Source organism: Aspergillus affinis (assembly GCF_023601865.1).
Source record: "Aspergillus affinis strain CMG 70 chromosome Unknown NODE_64_length_189858_cov_85_443443, whole genome shotgun sequence".
Lineage (NCBI taxonomy): Eukaryota > Fungi > Ascomycota > Eurotiomycetes > Eurotiales > Aspergillaceae > Aspergillus > Aspergillus affinis.
The window spans coordinates 143,234-164,685 of record NW_026515845.1 but is presented as its reverse complement, the minus strand read 5'-3'; the positions used below and the strand labels follow the sequence as shown (position 1 = coordinate 164,685).

At 51.8% G+C, this 21,452-nt stretch overlaps 8 protein-coding genes across 8 annotated transcripts; 4 read left to right on the top strand and 4 right to left on the bottom strand.

Moving 5' to 3' along the window:
* Positions 1–929: 929 nt before the first annotated feature.
* On the bottom strand, positions 930–2,520 carry KD926_009193 (pectin lyase F; the record flags this gene model as incomplete). The annotated part of the gene is made up of 3 exons (XM_053101805.1): positions 930–1,677; positions 1,746–1,830; positions 1,902–2,520. 3 exons carry the CDS (start codon positions 2,518–2,520, stop codon positions 930–932), a joined length of 1,452 nt encoding a protein of 483 aa, XP_052954704.1.
* A 2,460-nt stretch (positions 2,521–4,980) lies between these two features.
* zrfA (high-affinity Zn(2+) transporter ZRT1) lies at positions 4,981–6,021 on the top strand (the record flags this gene model as incomplete). The annotated part of the gene is made up of 1 exon (XM_053101804.1): positions 4,981–6,021. The coding sequence occupies one exon, from the start codon at positions 4,981–4,983 to the stop codon at positions 6,019–6,021; it is 1,041 nt and encodes a 346-aa protein (XP_052954703.1).
* An 869-nt stretch (positions 6,022–6,890) lies between these two features.
* On the top strand, positions 6,891–7,841 carry KD926_009191 (uncharacterized protein; the record flags this gene model as incomplete). The annotated part of the gene is made up of 1 exon (XM_053101803.1): positions 6,891–7,841. The coding sequence occupies one exon, from the start codon at positions 6,891–6,893 to the stop codon at positions 7,839–7,841; it is 951 nt and encodes a 316-aa protein (XP_052954702.1).
* A 1,427-nt stretch (positions 7,842–9,268) lies between these two features.
* On the top strand, positions 9,269–10,742 carry KD926_009190 (endonuclease/exonuclease/phosphatase family protein; the record flags this gene model as incomplete). Its single annotated transcript, XM_053101802.1, has 4 exons — positions 9,269–9,723; positions 9,779–10,060; positions 10,112–10,285; positions 10,343–10,742. The coding sequence occupies 4 exons, from the start codon at positions 9,269–9,271 to the stop codon at positions 10,740–10,742; spliced, it is 1,311 nt and encodes a 436-aa protein (XP_052954701.1).
* A 661-nt stretch (positions 10,743–11,403) lies between these two features.
* On the top strand, positions 11,404–12,160 carry KD926_009189 (glycoside hydrolase family 134 protein; the record flags this gene model as incomplete). Its single annotated transcript, XM_053101801.1, has 5 exons — positions 11,404–11,573; positions 11,626–11,654; positions 11,708–11,834; positions 11,884–12,011; positions 12,060–12,160. 5 exons carry the CDS (start codon positions 11,404–11,406, stop codon positions 12,158–12,160), a joined length of 555 nt encoding a protein of 184 aa, XP_052954700.1.
* Positions 12,161–12,357: 197 nt separating this feature from the next.
* Positions 12,358–13,320, bottom strand: KD926_009188 (putative short-chain dehydrogenase/reductase family protein; the record flags this gene model as incomplete). The annotated part of the gene is made up of 1 exon (XM_053101800.1): positions 12,358–13,320. The coding sequence occupies one exon, from the start codon at positions 13,318–13,320 to the stop codon at positions 12,358–12,360; it is 963 nt and encodes a 320-aa protein (XP_052954699.1).
* Positions 13,321–13,564: 244 nt separating this feature from the next.
* On the bottom strand, positions 13,565–14,804 carry KD926_009187 (putative zinc-containing alcohol dehydrogenase; the record flags this gene model as incomplete). Its single annotated transcript, XM_053101798.1, has 3 exons — positions 13,565–13,722; positions 13,792–13,887; positions 13,943–14,804. The coding sequence occupies 3 exons, from the start codon at positions 14,802–14,804 to the stop codon at positions 13,565–13,567; spliced, it is 1,116 nt and encodes a 371-aa protein (XP_052954698.1).
* Positions 14,805–15,273: 469 nt separating this feature from the next.
* On the bottom strand, positions 15,274–21,397 carry KD926_009186 (NACHT domain protein; the record flags this gene model as incomplete). The annotated part of the gene is made up of 3 exons (XM_053101797.1): positions 15,274–15,903; positions 15,976–20,985; positions 21,047–21,397. The coding sequence occupies 3 exons, from the start codon at positions 21,395–21,397 to the stop codon at positions 15,274–15,276; spliced, it is 5,991 nt and encodes a 1,996-aa protein (XP_052954697.1).
* Positions 21,398–21,452: the final 55 nt, after the last annotated feature.

The following is a 21,452-nucleotide window of genomic DNA, read 5'->3' as shown; positions in this document are numbered from 1 at the left end:
GCTTGGGAACTCCATACCTTCCTTTGAATCCACCTGTACAAAGGTACGATATGGCTCTTCATTAATTCCATAGAAGGTGAACGCACTAAGTGGAATGTGTGACGATGCAGACTGTCCTATGCTGTCCATGCCTCCCTCTGCTGTATGAGTCCTAATTGAGCCAGAAAACCACCCTCCTTGCATGTGCGACATCGGGACAGGAAGAGGAGCCTCCCTTGGATCCAATGCAGCTGTCGTCTAGGTAGATAGGTGCCACAATAGCAGTGCGCGCTGCTGACAGATGGGGGTTCGCCAACATCCATGGACTACCAAATTGGGCGAGAGACGGAACAAAGAATGAGCCCAGACTTTCATTGAGGGGAACAGTACGTACCATATAAGATATCAAAATTCGGATTGGAATTGATTCAGGTTCCGCGAGGGGAAGGAGGCGGACGTCGTCCGGCAAGTCACGGGCAGGTCACCTGGTCGGCTGCCGGTCCTTGCGCTGGAGTTTCTTGGATATCTACTCCGCGACTGGGAAAACGAATTCCGTGGAATGTAAGGCGCCAAGCAATGCCAGGAGTGTTCTTTCCTTCGTTCTCATAGAGAGTCTCATGCCAAATCTAACAGCATTAGTTATGGCTGGCTCTCCAAAATTCTCAACTATCGCATGCAGGCCATGTTGGAGATGTGGAATTCACTGGGAAAACATATTTGATTGCTAGCGCTACATTGTAACCGGACGATATTTCTGGTTGTATACGTAGTTGGTGTAAGACTATGAGACTGTGTGGGTTCTAGCAGGAACATGTCGCGCGAACGACAATGCATTGGTTTATATAATTGTAGGCACTGGCGTAGGCCAGACAATAGAGTACATAGAAGAGCGCATCCTGTAATCGGGTTCAAGACCAGTGACTGGAGCGAGAGGAATCAGGTCTCCAACCTTAGAAACCAAAGGCACCAAAGAAGGGGAACTTGCCCTTGGGCTGAGGCTCGCCAGAGGGAGAAGCCGAGGGCTGGCCAGCTGGGAAGCCAGAAGGGGTGCCCGTGGGGATCGGAACTGGCACGGTGATGGTCTTCCAGCCCCAGGAAACGTTGCTAGGGGTAGGGAACGGGGTACCCCAGGGACCGGCGGGAGCGAAGCGCTTGGCGATGGACGAAGAGGAGGGAGCAGCAGAGCTGGACGGGACAGCACCAGATGTGGCAGCGGCAGAGCCACCGACAGTGGCCGTCGCACTGGCGGAGCTGCCCAGCTTGCCGATACCCGCATGTGCCAGAACATACGAGGAAACCTTGCTGGCGGGCTTAACGGTAACATTGCCCTCGTTGCTGGGCCAGCCGGAGAGGACGGATTCGTCACTGGCGGAGAGCTTGCCTGAGTCGGTCAGGACGTTGGGGACGCAGGCACGGCCAAGTTTAGAAGTGCAGGTGGAGGCGTCGCTCGAGCTGGCAGCGAACGTGGAGCCCGGGTTGCTGTCGTCTTCCATGGGGGTTTTGACGCTTTCGAAGACATTACCCTCGATCAGAGCGTTAGTGTTCTCGCCGACGTCGAAGGCATGGCCGGAGTTCTTGGACCAGTAGTTGTTGTAGGCGTGCCAGTGGCTGTTAAACTCGAGCTTGGGAGAACGGCCAGAAGTATGGTGGATGTAGTTGTTGGCGAAGGTGATCTGGTCGCCCTTGCCGTATCCGAGCCTGATGGAAGTTGTTAACCGGAGGGGACATCTTGCTGAAACGCAGGGAGTTGTAGGCTATATACATACACGCTCCAGTAATGGTGGCCATCGCAAGAGGCAGACCAGCTAGTGCGTCCGTCAAATTCGCTGTTAGAGATGGTCACGCTACCGCCTATCGAAATGGTCAATATCTTTCGTCGAAGAGACGCCGACCTAAATGGATCAGGAGTGAAAGTTACTAACTCGACTTGTATCCAGACACAAACATCTGGCGACCAACTAGGTTGACCTTGACATGGTCAATCCAGATGTTGTTGGTGCCATCCAGAGTAATAGCATCGCCGCCCCAGATGTACTGAGGGTTGAGCTCGGTGATATGGAGGTTTTGGATGATGACGTTGTTTACGCCGCTAGTGAGACGCAATCCCTTGCCACGGAGCACACCCGCGCTACCGACACCGACGATGGACTTGTGGGAGGCGACCTCCAGACCCTCCAGGCCGGCGTTGTCGTAGGTGCACTTGGTGGTAGGGTAGTCACCACACCAGTCGGACCCGTCAGTCTTGATGGCGTTCTGGCCGGAGCTGCCGCAGCTGTTGGAGTCGGGGATGCAGCACTGGCAGTCGGTGCAGGTATCTTCGCTGCCAATGAAGTTGAATTCTTTGTCGATCAGAATCACCCGAGGGGTGTCATCGGAGAGCCAGGACTTCAGTTCAGCCAAATCGCTGGGGGCGGCGGCGGCAGCGTTACCACCACCGGTGGTACCACTGGCAAAACCGAAGGGGGTTCCGACAACTCCCTTGGCCTGGGCAGAAACACCCAGCAAGGCAGTTGCTGCCAACAAGGAACGAAGAAGGGCCATTCTGGAAAGCCTTCCTAGTATGTTCGAAGGAGTGAAAGTGACAAAACGAAGGAATGTGAACAGGTAAGATCAACTGAACCAGCAGTCAACGAAAGGAACGTGAGAGCACAGACAAAAACGAAGGAAAGTGGGTGAGAGAATGATGAGAATGGCGATTGCGAGCAGTGTAGTCGTTCCTGGCCACCAGGCCACTTATATATGATATGATCGTGCAGTGAGTACCCCGTACTCCGTGGCTCCAGGGAACAATATCAAATCCTTTACTCCGTAGTTAAGCACCGCGTCATCAAGCTCTCCCGCGCGGAGCAATGTCAGAGATTGATAACCATCTCGCATGGTGAAACGAAGGGGTGGATGCTTGGCAGACTCGATTCGGACGTCTTCTACGAAGCGCAGTTCTTCCGTGTCGATCAATTGTTCGAAAGCCCTTTCCCTGGCGGCTCACAAAACCAGGCTGGCCCGTGGTCGAAGGGTGGCAGGATGAGACAACTGGACCGGGTTGGGACGTTGTTGACGGAGAAAACGCAGTGATCGTCAGGGTGCGGTGACCCGTGGGATCCACGCCCGATCCACCACCAGACATTAATCTCTTTCCCAAGACTGATGCCGTCCGTGAACCTTGCACGGTCAAGTCTGATTTGATTCATGCAAATCTCCGCATACCATATCACAAAGTGAAAGCAGACACCAGCAGCTAGGGAAAATGATTGCCACATACCGGTTGACTGTCGGGGCAATCAATCCATCACCGTGCCGGGACCACTGGACACGGGTCGCTATATTAAACCGCATAATTGTCGGACGCGTTTTAATTTCACTTTGTAGACCGCTCCCGTTTTCGAGAAGGCTCCATGATTTTGTGTCCATTGAAACGTCAGCGATCGACATGGCAGTCCAGCAAACGTTGGGCCTCATGGTCGAGGGTTCCTTTACGGAATATATCATCCTCCTCATCAGACCATCGACCTGGCAATAATGAAAACTTTCCGCGCCTCTCACCGTGAAGATCAACATTGCATAATTTAGTTGTAACATCGAGGTATCCAAGAGATGAATGCCTGTCTATCGGCATAACATCCCCGTGGCAGTCAAAGAAGATGACAAGGGGAAGACGACATACGATCCGGCGATCCCAGGCTCAACAAGTTGGAAACCTTGTCCTAATCCCTTGCAAGAAAAATTGCTGAGATGGCGATACCAATCTTCTTTTTTTTTTCTCCGGCAAGACCTGACGTCTCCGCGAATTGGTCTGGTTAATATCTAATTCTGTCATTGTGCTTTCCATGTGAGTTCACGACCTCCCCTACGTTGATATTCGGGCGCTTTTTCCCTTACCAGATCTCATTTCTTGAGATTGCATTTGGCGGTTGTGAATGCACATTTCTCCAGCAGATTTCACTAGACTCAACTCACTAGGAACTTCGGTCAGCCCGAAGACTCGTCCAGTATGACTACAAGGCTACCGATGAAGGTTGGCCTATAGATCTGGAGCAATATGTCAGTTCTGGAAGCCGGTTGATCGGGATTCAGGTGCGTTGAGAGTGTCGTTTATTCCAACACGCCTAGTGTTCAAATTTATAGACGCCAAAACCTGGCGGCTGAACGAACTAACAATGGTCAGATCATCTCACTCAGTGAGTAGCAAGTGTGTCATATGCGCTCCTCTCAAGGCCTTTGTGGTTTAACGCTAACAGAACCTTTGTGCCGGTTTTCTCGATATATCTTTAGCTTTCTTCTGTTTCTTTTTTCTTCTTTTCTTTTTTCGGTAGGACGAGGGCCAGCACAAGATCGATCGTGCCTTTGACAACAATTAACCGACATCGAAATGGAAGACTCGGAATTTCTGAAGAACAGGGAGATGGTCTCCAACCCCCTCGGTCCGTTCAAAAAGAAGAGAGAACCGAAGAGAAGATAGAAAGAATGGGTCAAGGCCCCACTCCGATACCAGACTGGGTGGTAGCAGGCAACAGAAATCATGAGGAACCAATTGACTGCTGGATCCAGGGAAAATGGGGAACCGAGCGCCGTCAAGGTCCCCAAAAGTCAGCCCTACGATTGAGGCCCACGACAAAAAAGAAATGAACGACGGTATTGACCCGGAAGCTTATGCGAAGCTTGTCAAGCCATGTGGAGGCATGCTGTTTGTCACGTCACGTTTTCATGCGTCTCGGCTTCCAGTGAAAGCCATTTCAAATCAAACTTGCCTATAGCAGATTGAGAGAGTGGAGAAATTGAGGATACTTGGTAGCTAGGCGAGACGAAAGAATCCTTCCTGCGCTTGGCAGGTGCCCATGCATGCTCCGTAGTTCCCCGGTATTGAAATGAATGCTCTACAGAAGTAGATTTGATCTTTTCCACCCTCTCAAGGTCCTCGTTCTTTCGATATAAAATCACGAGTGCAAGTCAAGTACCCTTCGCCTATCTAAACAATCTTCTTGTCTCTCTTCTCAATCCGGCATCATGTCATCCTTCGATGCCTCTCACGTTGACCTGAACACGGCGAGTAAGGAAGATGTGCTCTGTTACCTCGCGCTGTCCAAGAATGAGTATAATGGTCACCTGGGCGCTCGCATCTCCTCTATATTTGTCATTTTTGTGACCTCGACGGCTTTAACACTCTTCCCCGTGGTCGCCAAGCGAGTTCCCCGTTGGAAGATCCCCTACCATGTCTATCTTTTCGCACGATATTTCGGTACTGGTGTTATTTTAGCGACCGCGTTTATTCATCTTCTCGATCCGGCCTACAAGCGCATTGGTCCTAAAACCTGCGTAGGTGTTTCAGGACATTGGGATGACTATTCTTGGTGTGCTGCCATAGTGTTGGCATCCGTGGTGATTATATTCCTACTGGACCTGGCCGCTGAGGTGTATGTGGAACGCAAATATGGCGTGCAACGCGAAGATGACGCGACCAACTCCTACTTAACGACAACCCACCGCTCCGACGCCGAGAAGGGGAATCCCAGGCCCGAAGAAGTCCATGACGAAGCGATTTCGGTGGCATCCGAACGATCTTTCCATCAGCAGTTCGCAGCTTTTCTGATCCTCGAGTTCGGCATCATTTTCCACTCGGTCATCATTGGATTGAACTTGGGAGTCACCGGCGACGAGTTTGCGACACTCTACCCAGTGCTCGTTTTTCATCAAGCGTTTGAGGGACTGGGCATTGGGGCACGCATGTCTGCCCTGCACTTTGGGGCGCGGCGGTGGTTGCCGTGGGCACTCTGCCTGGCCTACGGACTCACGACCCCGGTATCCATCGCAATCGGGCTGGGGGTACGTACCTCGTATAATCCGGGATCGAAGACTGCTTTGATCGTGCAGGGAGTGTTGAATGCGATCTCGGCTGGAATTTTGATTTATAGCAGCCTGGTGGAACTACTGGCGCGAGATTTCCTCTTCGACCCCGATCGTCCCAAGAGACGATCGCATCTGGTGATGATGGTGGGTTACACCCTCCTAGGTGCGGCCATCATGGCATTTATTGGCAAATGGGCGTGATGGCCTAGCGAAGGGTGGAGGGCGAGTACAAGTAGGAGAGTATCCTGGCCCCTAGACGGAGGGGCGGTAGGTATGTCCAGGCCTTCATATCGTCGTTTTAACCGTGCCATAAAAGGGTTGCTGAGAGTGTATGCCCGCATGTTTGTACAGTGTGTACGGTATGGTGGTCAATATGTCTGGGATAATATTGTAACATAGATGTCGAGATATAGCTAATTGCAACTCTGCTAGTCTTACTCTTCCGTCTGTTGTCTCTATTCATTGCTGATTAGTAGGAGTTACCAGACACCTCTCTTAAGTATAAAGAGGGAAGTTTCAACTTGCTCAATCATGTTCAGACGGCCCAATCATTTGCCAACGTGGTAGAACTTCAAGACATGGTGGCTGACTAGGGAATTTCATTCCGTCGGGGAAGCTCCGTTGCTGAAGGGCAAACGGAGGAGTATGAGATTCACGGACCGAGTAAAAGAAATGCCGTGGTTCCCCGTTCGAGGTAAGCGGGCCAAGCTAGAGAGGATTAGGCACTAGTGCAGCTCTAGCGTGGTGCATTTTAGTTGGGGCGGTTGAGCACTAAAACAGATATACATACATATTACATAGTTATCCTTTTGTGATTGCCTAAACCATGCACGTTCATGCACCTTCTGTGTCCCCTTTCCCTTCCCCTTCTCTCTCCTCTCTCTCTCCTATCTCTCTCCTCTTTTTCTCTCCCCCACCCCCCTTTCCATCTTCTTCTCTACTGCAGTCATCCTGCATAATGGCCCTATCATTTGTACTTTGCGGATTATCAACCTCATCTCCTTCCCTCAAACTTTAACTGGACTCGTACTTCACTCCTAACGCATTTTTACTGTCATCTCCCCGCAATCATGGGTAAACGTACCCCAGATGACTTAAGCCTCGGCCTCTCCCTCACCGATACTCTTGATACCCTCGAACAAACCTACAAAGAATCCAAGGTCATCGTGGTGGGTTGTCTCGTCTCTTGGGGCCTCTGTCGCCTCAACTTTGGCTTCGTGTGGTTGGTTCTACTGCTGGCTATCTGTCGTACCCAGTACCAGGTCTCCATCCGGCGAGTCGAGCGCACCATTAGGGACGAACTTCGTCGGTACCATGGGAGTAAAAGGCTCCAGCAGGGAGAAAGTGTCGAATGGATCAACGTGATCCTCGGACGCGTATGGCATCTCTACGAGCGTCGCATCTGTGATCAAATCGTACGATATGTCAACGCTGGCCTCGCTCGACCGGGCAGCGAGGCCCCAGCCCAGAAGGTGACTGTTCAATCGCTAGCATCGATGGATCAGCCCCTGCGATTCACCAAATTTGTCACCCACTCGAAGCCGGGGTCGCCCAACTTGATCCTCGAGTGCCAATTTCGAGTGGACCTGGCGCCTCCTTGGATCTGGGACCCCCGTCACCATCTCGCAGAGCGATCCCACGCTGAACCGCTCATCGACATGACCATCATTCACGACCGGCAGGATAATCGGCATCACGACCTCTCGGTACAAATAAAACAGTTTACGGGGATAGGAACGTTGCGACTGGAGATCGACTTTGAGAGCGCCGAGCCCCGAATCCACCCGCCGCAAATTGAACTTCAGGATCAGCCGCAGATCGAGTGTACGATGCGTGCGGTCAGTCAACATCATTTCCCCTTCCATTTCGCCCATCACATCGACTGGCGCAAGGTGGTGGGCTTGCAGATCCGTGAGGGGCTAGGATGGGCCTGGCATCGCCCTCTGCCCCTACCCTTCGTCCACCTCCTGGGGCAGCGTTTCTTGATTCGAATGATGACGTGGTGGTGGCACTTTCGTTGAGGTTAACAGGACTCGGGAAGAGACGATCGCTGCATCGCTTAACCCGACAGTCGATGCCGGATAAGACGAGGAGAATCCTCGTTGTGGCGAGGCTAGTTGGATCGCGGTGGATCCCGCCGCCCCGTAGGGCTGAGCTAGTACTCCGTACTAGTCTGGGAAAACTTGAAAAGTGAAAACAGTGTTGCCTAGTCCTAATCTCGAGGACCTTAGGGATTGGGCCTCGGAATTTCGGAACTTGGAACTTGAGGAGAAGTGCAGAACGCGCAGAGCTTTCTTTCTTTCCCGCAACAATACGAAGCAGGCCCCTTGCGTCATCGCCACCTCAGCTTTCGGACTATCATTCCCTCACACACCGACTCTCCATTAGCCTATGATGCCGAGACATTTGGCACGGATGCTTGAAAACTGTGCAGAGGTTGCAGTGTAGTAACTTGTCGATACTTGTGCTGAAACGTGTGCTTTTCTTTTTGCTTACGTCGTAGGGGCAGATACCAGGAAATAGTACTCAATAATCACACAGCTTGGCAGAGACTTCGCGATGAATGTTCAGAATATACATCTACTATACCGGGAAACCCGCCGTGCAACTACACACAACGACGACTTCTTGGCAGCTCCGTCTACATGGAGAGATTAGAGCCTGTTATTCGGAGTACTAGCTCTACCGGGTTATGACTAGATCGATATTCTCGGCGATGAACCCGGATCATCTTGCCTTCCAAGCGGCGAGGGGCCTTGATGCCTGACTGCCTGACTGCCTGACTAAGGGATGACATGTCAGTCACGTGGCAGGCGATGGGCAGGGGAATCTCGTCGCTGTCCTGGTCTGCCCCATCCTCCTTCATCCTCGTTGCTCTCTCGAAAGAGTTGTCAATTGCCATTCAACGAGTGGGACAAGTTGACCAATATATTAGATTTCTTTCAGGCGTATGGTCGTTATTTGTAGGCTGCACCCTGTCACCCACGGAAATGAGTGAATGGCCCTGGGATCTCACGTTCATTGCTCGGTACGAAGGACTAGCCCGCGAACTAAATGAACCACTAATCAAGATTAATGAAACTAATGAACCGTTCTCCTTAGATACTGTGTAGTCTCGCCGTCTCGCCGTCCCTTGAGCATCTGTCCGCCATTCATTCTCGCACATTTCCGGCCGTCTTTACAAAGTGCAGCGATAATCGCAATGAGAAACCCCGCCCACGGCTAAATGCAATGGGTGTCTGCCGACTGCCCCTGCCAGGGCATCCCCCTCCTTCAGGACGACCGACGGACATTCTCCTTTCTTTGCGCCGATCGCTGTAAATAAAACCGGGTCCATCCGCGATGAAGATTCTCTCCAGTTTATCATCATCTCGCTTGTGATCTTTACTTTTCTGCTTGAAAGCTTGCTCGCCCCTTCAACCTCTCGAAGAATTTAACTCAATAGACAATGCGTCTCTTTTACCTCGCCGGCATCCCCGGCACTCTAGCGGCCTCATCAGGGTTGTTCAACGTCCTCTCCTTCAACGTTGCCGGTCTCCCTCCCATCTTCAATAACAACGACGTCCCCGGCGACAAAGCGACGAATTCCGAAGCCATTGGTGCAAAATTCGCGGAGTACGGCTACGATATTATTCATGTGCAGGAGGATTTCAATTTCCATGCCCATGTCTACAAGACCGACAACCATGCCTACCGCACCTCAACCTCGGGAGGCGCTGGGCTTGGATCAGGTCTGAACACGTTGGCGAATTTCCCCTGGATTGACTTCGAGCGAATCAAATGGGATATTTGCTCCGATGCATCGGGCGCCGACTGTCTGACGCCAAAGGGATTTACGAGCATGCGCGTGCGCTTGGATGAGGGAGTCTACGTGGATTTCTACAACCTGCATGCGGATGCCGGGTGAGCAGTGCAGAATCCATTGATAACATAGTGATTTGTTCACTAAAGTTTGCAGATCAAATTCCGCCGACGTAAATGCCCGGAGCGCCAACTTGCAGCAGTTGGCCGACTACATAGGTACAAACTCGGCTGGGAATGCCGTGCTAGTTTTTGGTGATACAAATGCGCGGTACACATCATCAGGGGAGAATATTCGGGTGTTTGAGAAAGAGCAGAATATGACCAACCCGTGGGTACAACTGATCCTCAACGGAGAGGAGCCGAGTCAGGGCATCGATCCCTGGAAATGCGACAATCCTACTCCGAACAACACCTGCGAGACGGTTGATAAGATCTTGTAAGACTATTCGGGGAATATTGATGCTCAGAGACTGACAAAATCAAATAGTTACCGGGGCAGCAGGGCTCTAAGCTTAGACGCTACGTTTTGGAATTACGAGGATACCAAATTCCTTTCCAACAACGGTACAATTTTGTCCGACCATAACCCCATTACATCCAACTTCACGTGGACGCTCTCGGAGTCTTTGCGCCAAAGCGATCTCTTTGGTGGACCTCACGGGTAAAGTTATCCTGTGGAACTCACTTGAGAGTTTGAAGAACTAACAATCTTTGGTAGCTCATGGTTCAACGATATGTCTTCGTTACCCACCTCTGATACCCACAGCAAACCTACTAACATCTTACTGCGTGGTGCTAACCGTCTGGACGGCGTTACTTTGACCTTGGCTTCAGGACAGAACAGCACACACGGCGGCTCAGGCGGTGATTTGGTCGAGCTGAATCTGAACGAAGACGAATACTGGACCGAAACCACACTGTGCCAGGGCAAGCACAATAACCATACGCGTATATTCTACCTGCAGATGACGACCAGCGCTGGAAACGAGCTGGAAATTGGCACTCAGACGGAGGATTGTGAGGAATTTAAGGCACCCCAGGGCTGGCAGGTTGTAGGCTTTTATGGTCGCGATGGTGACGAAGTAGATCAGCTGGGGTTTATCTATGGATTGCAGTGATCCAATAGGCGCCAAATCGAACATCGGCCTACAATTTACCTGACGGTGTCAGATCACGGAAGCCGCATGCATTTTCTTCGGCTCACCGAAATCTTGTCAACATTCTCTCCATACACATCGTTCACAGAGATAACATAAATAATTGTTGACAAAGAAGAGTCTTAAATTATGGCATCACTCCTGAAATTGAATATATTCCGCGGCTGAAAGGAGCGCGAATTCGAGGCAAAACCGCCGGTTCGTAGATCGGACACATTGGCCGTTGAAAGTCTTATGAGACAGTCTTAATGCGAAACACGACGGGTCAGGAATGCGGAAGACGAAGAACTCGAATGACTGACCGTAAGATTAACGGAGCAGCTACCGAGCACGTTGAGGTCAAGGAGACCTGGCCGTGCCGAAAGGGGAAATGAAGATCGGAGATTCTTCGGCGACACTGGTATAGAGTTGTGAACGAGGTATTCATGCCAAATAGCTTCATTGAGACACGAAGATCCTTTCCCGTCTACCTACCGTGTGGATGATGCTGTGTTTCCTTTTGGTAACGATCGAGGCCTGCCGATAACAACCCTTCAACTATATAAAGCTCATCAAGGCCCGCGCAATGGGTGATCATTTCATAGGACTATCAGAGTCAACCGACTGTTCTTAACTAGTTACAATGAGGTCTTTGAATTTTCTATTCACCTTTCCCCTTGCTCTGGGTTCCATGATTCATCCTCGCCAGGATGACCGTGGTAGTTATACCGTCTCTGGTCTGGGATCACGAAAGCAAGCTGTCCTGGATGCTGGTGGAAACACCATGGATCTGGCTATTGCTATGCTGGAGACGTGAGTCTGACCTCTGCGCAGGAAATCAGTGGAGATTTGCTAATAACCATAGCGATAACATGACCACCGATTACACTTACGGTACATACTTGTGATTTTCCTGTCAAGATCTGCGGAGACCTAATGCTACACAGGCGATGGCAAAACCGGTGATTCCACGAACTTTGGAATTTTCAAGCAGAATTGGATGATGCTACGCACCTCTGCTTCTGAGTTCACCGGCCAGGGAGTGGCAGACGTGGATAATGGGGCGATCCTCAAGTAAGACTGTGCCGTGGTCTCCGACCCGGAGGATGACTGACGTGAGTAGTACCGAATTGGACAAGGATATTCTGGCCCGTCATGAAAGCGAGGATCATTACGGTTTCAATGTTTGGGTTGCTGGCCATAGAAATGGACAAAGTGGGCTGGATGACCCGAACACTGATGATATCGCGAGTAAGTATTTGCTTCGAAGCACCTGAACACACCGACTAACTTAAGTAGCCTACAAGACTGCCATTCAATGGATCCAGGAGCAGATTGAAAGCAAGGAGAGTTATTCAACCGACGATACACGTTTTTGGGTAGATGTCACGGCCATCTAATCGAGCTCCTACGGCTCGCCAGGGGGTGTGCAGTGTTGCCACCCGGCAAATCCTTTGATCTTTGATTTCATAACAGTATAGTTTGTTTTTGTATATTGAAGGGTCCCCTTCGGGAAGCCCCCAGGAACTAAATTGTATGTTTAGTTTAGTTGCATTGCAGAAATCAAACATACGTCCATTCGTTTAGCTGTGTTTATCTATAAATTCTGCATCACCCCGGGCCGGATGGCCTCAAGGATTTCGCGCAGTTCTTGCCAGATCTTTCTCTGCGCTGTGTGTCCGTCCTCGCCGCGCACGAAATCCGACAGCTCGTGTGATGCTGCCAAAGAATTAGACATATACTCGCCGTGCGTCTCTGAACCAGCTGTGACTCCAGCCACTAAAGTACGACTGCCAACCTCAGTAGACCGGGCCAGGAAAAACTTCATAATCGTCATGCTCATCCCCGCGTTGCGACTGAGTTGAGAATGACAGAGGCCCGGATTAACCATATTGACTATCACCGCGTCGTCGCTTAAATGGGTGATCAATTCTCGCAGTGCCAGAATTTCGAGTAGTTTCGAAGTGGGATACCGTTCATTCATGTCGATGGCCCGCTCATTGTCTAGGGCATCGAAAACGCGGTCCTGTTGCCGTTCTGGGAACGAGGTGAAGGCATGCGCCTCGCTGACGACTGCAGTCAAATGTGGTTTATGAAGGGGGAATTCGCGCGCTGTTTCGCGGAGCTTCGGGAGGAGTAGAAGAGCTAAGAGAACAGTGCTGATGACATTAACGGTAATACTGAGTTCGTGGCCCTCGGCAGCCTGATATTCGGTGGTTGCTACACCGGCATTCTCAATCACGGCATCAAGACGTGGTAGGGATTGAGCGCGATGTGCAAACTCGATAACTGAAGTATAGGAGGCCAGATTGAGCGGCCAAACTTCGCACGTTCCGGCTCGGCCTGTAGATTCCTCGATTGATTTACGGGCAGTCTCTCCGGCAGCGATATTCCGCACGGCGAGAATGATCTTGCGAGCTCCCAGACGGGAGATGTGACGCGCTGCTTCGAGGCCTAAACCGACATTGGCACCGGTAACGATGACGACTTGGTCAGTGAAGGAGGCAGAAGAGGGTAGCGAGGGCGTAACAAGCAATTGGTTGTGGAGGAAGCGAAACATGACGTTCAGCGGGAAAGGTCTAAGTGATCTGATCTAAGGGGAAACGAGACACAGTAATCCTAGTTGTCTAGAGCCAGATCATTTAGACCTATATGTATATAACATCGATGCGAAGGCAGCCAGTAGAGTACGTCATCGGAGATGCCCGGAGATAAGAGGGGGTGGACCCCAGCCCCCGATTAGGGCTTAGGGCGCCGGGATTTAGTCCCCTGTTAACTCCGGCCCCCATCCTCCCTTTCGCCCTTCATTTCTCCCTGCAGGGCTCATCCACAAACACCTTTTCCTTCTCGTCCGCCATGCCAGTGACTTCCTCTGCCATAGCGACCACGACCTTCAGCGCATCTTGCTGGGATGCTGCCTGGAACGTGCCATAAGCCTGAAGCATGTCCGCGAACGAGAATCCTATCTTCGCCATTAGCACAGCCCGACGGATTGAAGACCAAAACATGAAATGGGTGGATTGATACGTACGATGCGAGATCAGAACCTCCGGATGGATCATTTTCGACTCTACCATCTTCAAGAGATTCGGCGTTGAGACAGCATCTACCAATCGCGTACGCAAACCTGCAATGCAGTTAGCATGATGCTTCTCTACAGTCCAGTTCCATAGGCGACTTACAGATATTTCGATTCCATAAATGGTCGAGGTGAAGATCGCATTTACTGCCAAATACGCCAAGACTGGCAATCGTACCCCCGGCCCCGACTAGCATCTGCGCCAGCTCGAAGCTCTCCTTCGACCCGACAGCCTCGATCACGGCGTCGTATCCAGTACCGCCATTAGTGTCGATGGCCATTTGGACTGCACTTTCCAGACCTTCTCGCGAACTAAAAGTGTGAGTGGCCCCGAGGCTTTTGGCAATGCGCAGACGCGACTCTCCTCGGCCGATCACCACCACTTGTGACGGACCGAAGAGTCGCTGGACCAGCATCAGCGCCGCCAGGCCGATAGGCCCAGGCCCAACAATAGCAACCGACGCTCCGGGCTGCACAGCAGCATTAAGAACTCCACATTCATAGGCCGTAGGGAGAATATCGGAGAAGGTGACCGCGATGTCGCTAGGAATGCTGGCAGGCAGAACATGGAGAGAGAAGTTGGCGTGCGGCACGCGCACGTACTCGGCCTGTGTGCCATCAATTTCATTGCCTAGAATCCAGCCTCCTGTTGAGCAATGTGAGGTCATTCCCTTGCGACACGCTGTACACATTCCGCAGGCCGAGATACATGAAATCAGCACCCGGTCCCCTACTCGCGGCCCATTGACTCCGGGGCCGACACTGTCAACGACTCCTACACCTTCGTGGCCCAGGATGCGACCGGGCTTGCAGGAGGGAACATGGCCTTGGAGGATGTGAAGGTCGGTACCGCAAATGGTGGTGTAGATGAGTTTCACAATGGCATCGCCGGGTTGTAGGATCGTGGGTATGGGCCGGTCCTCGAGGGCAAAGGAGCCGGGTTCTTGATATACGACAGCCTTCATAGATAGGACTGATAAGTGAAATGGGATGATCGCGTCGATTCAAAACTAGGGGGCATCGCGAGTTGTTAAGTATGACCGGTTCCTTTGTACCCCTGTCGGTTTGACGGTAGTGTGCCGGATGGGACTCTGACATGCAGCTTGTATCGAAGTTCTTATTGGCGAGGCCCGCCATCTATGGAGGCGATCCTCGACCACCAATCGGCGCTCGAGGGTATACTTACCTTATCTCTACGGACGACCACTACGATGCAGGTAGCCTGGGCGCGCAGGGCCTCGATCCTGTTAGACCTTGCACTATTAATCTCGGGTCACCCTAGGGTAAAAAAAGGTTACATGTATTAATTATGTATGATACTACGAGGTTACATCAGACAGGGGATACTGAGACAGACAACAAATAGAAAAATACAAACAAATAAATAGAGAAATAAAAAGCGATAGGCACAGAACATCATATAACAACCACTGTTCACAAAGCACTAATGGAAATGCGCTTAGCGCCCGCGTTGCCATTGAGCAAGGCCGATCCGCTGGACTGTCGCAGGTGATTCTGGTGCGTTGTCGGCCCCTCCACGTCCAAGCTAAACCGTCGGGGTCGCTGCCACATCCCGAGGCTCTCGTCTGCCTCGGCTGCCTCAAGCTGGGAGGTGGATAATCCGAACTTGGTCGCAATCTGCTGCACACGCTCTTGAGCGGCTGTTGCATCAACTGCGCCGCTTTGACCGTCCTTTGACAGTCGGGCCTGTGCATGTTGAAGAAGTTCAAGGTGCTGGGTTACGGCATCCACGGACTCGGCATGGGTCTCGTCGCTGTTGAGCAGCTCAGCTAGCGCAGCCTCGTGGAGCGCGGCCGCCGCCAGATGATTTCCCGATGCCGTGTATAGGCCCGACAACAACTTATTCATCTCCAATGTGACCGTATCGCAGTTGCCCCACACCTGGCGCAGATTGTAACAGATATCCTTGCCCAACTGCGTTGCTGAAGCCACCTGACCTCGGCAGAATCGGGTTTCAACCAGCCGTCGACCGATCCATACGACCACCGGCAGCGACCAGGTCTTTTGCACAACACGGGAGGTCCATAGGTCGGTGAGAATAGTCTAGGGGTCGTTAGCGGTTATCGGACGACAAGGGGGAAAGTAAAGGGGAAAAGGAATGAAGCCTGGGCCTACCTCGAGATCCTCAAACATTTCATGCTCGCCCAGAACGGTAACGAGGTCATTCAATTCCGAGAACGGTAGCTCCGAGAACTCTAAAGGCTGCTCTTTAGCGTTGGACATTATTTCCTGAAGCAACATTTGCGACTCTAGAGCCATGTTTGCCGAGATTGTATCGTCCGAACACTTGCTTGTCTGATAGCCATTCAGGTAGAGACAAATTTTGATGGCTGTAAAAATGCTTTCGGGAGTTTGCAGTCCCTCCGTCAAATGCACGAAGGAATGAAAGACGCCCGTCACATACGCAGCGTCTTGAAACTGCGAACGGTTGCAAAGATCCCGCACCATAGTGGCCGTCGATGTTACGATGTTAATATTGTAGTCACTGTGTGTTGACTCCCGCCAGCAGACATTGTAGAACTGGTGAACAGAGTCCTTCTTTCGTTGCTGCGAGGCGACGGACAGACTGTTGCAAAAGTACTCATAGAGTTTATCGCGAGTGCTCTGAGCTGCGGCTGTTCGTTTCTGGTCGACCTGCAGGCGATGCAACTTGTCGCCGGCCGCCAACGTGGGCACTAGATCATGACTGGCTAGGCTCTGCTGGAAAGCGTTGTATACCTGGCCTTCGCGAGACAATTCACTAAGGATCTGGTGCGAAGTCTGACGTTTGCCAAACACCTCTTCAAAGGAAGCCACGAAAACGGCGGGTCGGTACTCAACCAAGGATTGTCGTTGAGCAGCTGGAGTCTCATGAACAACCTGCTGACGCATGTCATTGATTATCTGGTTACCCTCCTCAATATAGCCACATTCCAGATAAATCTCAGCCAATCGGTGGGCGCGTTCGACCAGAGTATCATGGTTTGTAGTGACATGGACAACTTCATCAACGTGCTCCCGAAGAAGTGCAGCTCCTTGTTCACGGGATTCAACACTGCCTTGCTTGGCATGCATGTTAGCGATTGCGTGCAGCCACAAGAGCGTGTTCGGGGCGGATAGTCCTTGCTGCTGTTTAGCCAGAGTCAATTCCTCGTTATACAAGGAGTACGCATCCCTTGATGTGTTATTTTGTTTGATATAGAGCTGGGCCATTTGATGCTTGATGCTGATGGGCAAGGGCTCGGACATATCGGGCAACCCGCGAGAGACCTCAGACGAAGAGACCCAATCATTAGTGTTGAGCACCTGCTGATAGAGGTTAAGGGCCTCATTGTGACGTGCGCTGTTGGCACATAGGGCGGCCAAAGTGAGAGATGCATCTCGCGTCCGTGGGTTGGTAGCACCATAGAGCTTGCGGCATAGCTGTTGGTGTTGTGAAGCGACCTGGTAGCGCTCGGCAACAGTCCCCTGAATAGTCGCATGGTTCAAGATGGCCATGTATCCGGCGTAGGTTTTCGGGAGTAGACCCTCCAGCAACGCACGGTCGTAGCCATCCCTCTCGTCAAATCGCACCAGCGTTGGCCACAGATGACGGTAGACTTCGAGAGCCGCGTCCCATTTTTGATTCTGCTCATACAGCGCGACAAGCGCAACAGAAGCGCGTACCCCAGAAGAACTAATCTTACCGTCACGAATACAGGCGGTATAAATGTGGCGATAGCTGTCCTCGGCCTCGCTACGACGACCCAAGCGTAAGGCCAGATCGCCTTCGTAGTAGCGGGAGTCGATAGTGTGTTTGTCATGTTGGCCAAGACGCGAGGCAAAGAAGTCACTGACTTGGTGCAACAGAACAAGTGCCTTTTCGAACTGGAAGGTCGTCTCGTAGAATTCCACCACAGTCTTCACAACCGTGGTTACCGATGGAACAGCAACCTGGTCCGCGGTGATGGAGGCCTTGAAGGCATTACCATAAACCACAGAGGCAGTCTGTACATGCAATCGCCGGAAGAGACAGTAGGCATGATCCAAGGCGAGGTTGGCCATCGTGGGGGCCTCGTTTGAGTGGAACTTGGCCGTGGACTGTGGGTCTTCAACAGTGGGCCATGCGTGCTTCAAGACCGCCAAAGCAGACTTGCTGCCCTCCGACCATTCTTCCGCACGAATGTGTTGCGTCGCAAGGTGATGACATAACCCCAGAAGGGGTAGCGTTCGTTGGTTGGTGCCGGCCGACGCAATCGAATCAATAAGGCTCGGTAGCAGAATGGTCTCTTCAGGGGAAAGGATGCCCGTGCTCTCGACCATTGCCTTGGTAGGAATGAGGTCGTTGGCAAGACCTTCAGCGAGTTGTACAGCCTCAGGCGAGTACTGCTGACCTGTCGCATAATAATATTTCCATACCTGCAAAGCTAGGGCACGGTCCATGTCGACAAGACCCATCTCTCGCGCTTCCACCCGGAGCTCCTCTGCGCGCTCAACCATCTCAGGGGACTTGACACCGCCATCCTCTTCCAACTCCGCTGAGAGTTCACGCAGTATAGCAGTTGATTCATCGGGACGACTCTGGCGCCGCAGAAACTGCGAGAAATAAAACGCGACTCTGGTTCTTTGGTCCCACGAGTTTACTGGATCGATGTCACGAGCTGAGAGCCCCGACCATAGCCGGGTCAAGACTCCCTCAGCTTTGACTGCCTGGTTGCTCTCTTCATACATCTGGGCCAGACGGAGGCCTTCTGCAATGCGACGCGGGTCAGTCACATCCATCGACCGTACGGTGTTCTCATATTTAGCACGAGTAAGCTCCAGTGCGAGTTCATCGGGGAGAGTAATTGTAAAATGGTGCTCCAGGAATTCAGCCGCCTGCATGGTCTCGGACGAGTGGATTCCATAAGTCTGGAAGGTTTGACGGTAGAACTGTTTTGAGACGTCATAGGCCGATTCGTTCTGATTCTTGCTCTTATAATGCTTCACCAGACGATCCAAGTACTGCAAGCGTTGAGCAAACGTGATATCAGATGAGCCCCAATTTGCCAAGGTCATGTCTCGTAGCGCCTCAGTTTTCAGGCCAGCGGAACGATCCGCCTTGCCCTTGGCCTCCGGTGTAGATACTAAAAGCTGTTCGATATCCCGACTAATGGTATCTGTGGGGCCATAGAGAGCACGGCTTCGAGTCCATGCCTCGAATAGGTGGTCATTGGCCCAGGTTGCTTTTGCCTGGTCCGCTGCACGAGCACTTAGAATGAGACTCTGAAGAAGAGCAGGCGAATCATCGCCTAGAACCCCACGACGGACCACAACAGATAGGCGATACAGCTCAACGATGCTCGAGCGGCTGAATTGTGATTCACGGTTGGTAAGTTCTAGCTGAGCGAAAATGACCGATGTGGGCATGGCTCGGCGGAATGGTCCAGTGAAAGACAACTCGCGATTGGACGTGGCGATAGGGGAAGACAACATGTGAGAGAGCCAGTAACGAGATGTATATTCTAACAGCTCGTAGGCGTCCATGTATCGATCGCGGGCACTCACGCCTAATTTATCCCAGGCGACGGCCACTTCGTCAGAGACCGATCGTCGTACCCAAGCCAGCGAGCGAATCAACAAATCGTAGTGGGCTTCAGCTAGGGTGAACGGAACCACCTGACTCATTATTGCTCGCGCCTGAATGTGCTCCCGGATCATAGGGTGTCGGAAGGAGACAAATCCGTCCCGCACCAATGTAATACGAGTCAACGGCTGCAGAACATCACGGTCAATGTTTGGTGTGCGCGTAGCTACTTTGAGAGATTTGACATCAACTGCTAGTAAATGCTCCAGTTCCTGGACACGGAAGGGGCGCTCTGATGCTGTCAACCACGCAAGAACACTCTGAATGCCCATCCGGTGGAGGTTTATGCCTTGTAAATGACGGTCGATTACATCTCCCAGTGTCTTAGGAGCATTCTTGATAGCAGATACCATTTCCGGGAAAGAAGACCGATGTCGCGCAAGTTCGAGGGCTAGCTGTGCCCAGACGAAACAACCTTGAGCCCGAGGAACGATTGAGGTCGACAGGGCTCTTGTTTGGAGTGTGTCCAGACCGGAGAAGGCAGCATCCGAAGCCATCGTATCTTCCACGGCGCCTTGCAGGTCGTGTTCGGTCAAAGAAGCATTAATTGTGAGCTGGTGGGTCGTGGTGGTGTCTCGCATCGGCATCTGCGACTTCGCTAAAGGACGGCTGAACGTAATCAACTTGGATGGCGAATTACGTTCTGAGACAGCTTCCTGCAGACGATGAAGGAAGGAGCTGACTGTAGCATTGGGATATTTTATCTGATCAATCCCATCCACCACCAGCAAGAAATGGAGGTTTGACTGAAGCGCCGTCCGCAAGGCCACCCATAATTGCTCCTCCACCTGGGGATCTGCGGCCCCCGTTTCGGCCAATTCGAGAGCCTTGGTAACCGCAGGCAAGATCAGATCTTGGGTTTCCCTACTACTGACACAGTGATCAAGCATCTGAATGAGGATATTCTTTAGGATGCTTAGTGTGAGCGTGGTAATAGGCACGTCAGATCGAATTGCAACGGGAACGACACTCCAAATGTCAAACTCCGGCGAACCCTGGAGCTTTCCCACAGTCCACTGGGCCAGTGCACTCTTTCCTGAGCCCGGATGACCGGTCACCAGCATGATATTACGGCGGCTCAGAGTGAATGTGGTCAGATGGGGGTCAAACCAGGCAAAAGAGCCGTCCGTGAGAGAATGATTGTGACCGTCAAGAAGCATTTGCAGTGGACGGTCCTGAAGCTCGAGAAATTGATAGATGGAGGCAAAATCGGCAACGGTTTTATTCGTCACTCCGGTTGAGAATGCAGCTTGCGATATTCGGCGCCAATGAACGGTGAATCGGTTGAAATAACAGAAGAAAGAACCATTCACGGCCTCTCCTACGGCCTGCCAGTTTTGATTACGCACCCCTTGGCGGTACTCCATACTGATGTGCATGATCATTTGGAGTAGATGAGCGAATATTTCAGCCACCTCTTGTTGAAGAGACCGAGAAGAGCGAAAGTAGCTCTCTTGTTGTAGCAAGAGTGAGATACCCATAGTCACTCGACCGTATTGTCCAAAGATACTATCTAACGTTTCGATACGGTCCATACCGATCTGGGAGGGTTTAAGATTAGATATGTGATGAGTTGACGATCGTAGAAATGGGGATAGGCACCTCAAGGAGTAGCAGAGTGGCTCCCCAGATCATCGTTGCGGCCTCATCTGCGCCGTCAAGGAAATCTTTGACTGAGTCTCTGAAAGACGAAACAGCAAATGCCAGGCGAGAAGCCCGACAGAGAGCACCGTCTAGTCGACTGCCATCGGGCGGCATGCGACGAAGCCTTTCGGCGGCAATGGCATCGAAAAAGACATCAACTGTTAAAGATTTGGCCTGAACCTCCTTGGCAGAAATTCCGAGGCGCGAGGGACACTCCTGGGAGACAAGATCCAGCGTTTCCCGCAGTACGGGGGGCGAGCCGGTGCCGCCGTTGACAGCAGTGTTCTCCATCTTAGCCGAGGAAGACATGCTGAAATATTGCTTGTAAATTAGGTCGTAAATTTCAGATAAATCAATTGACTTC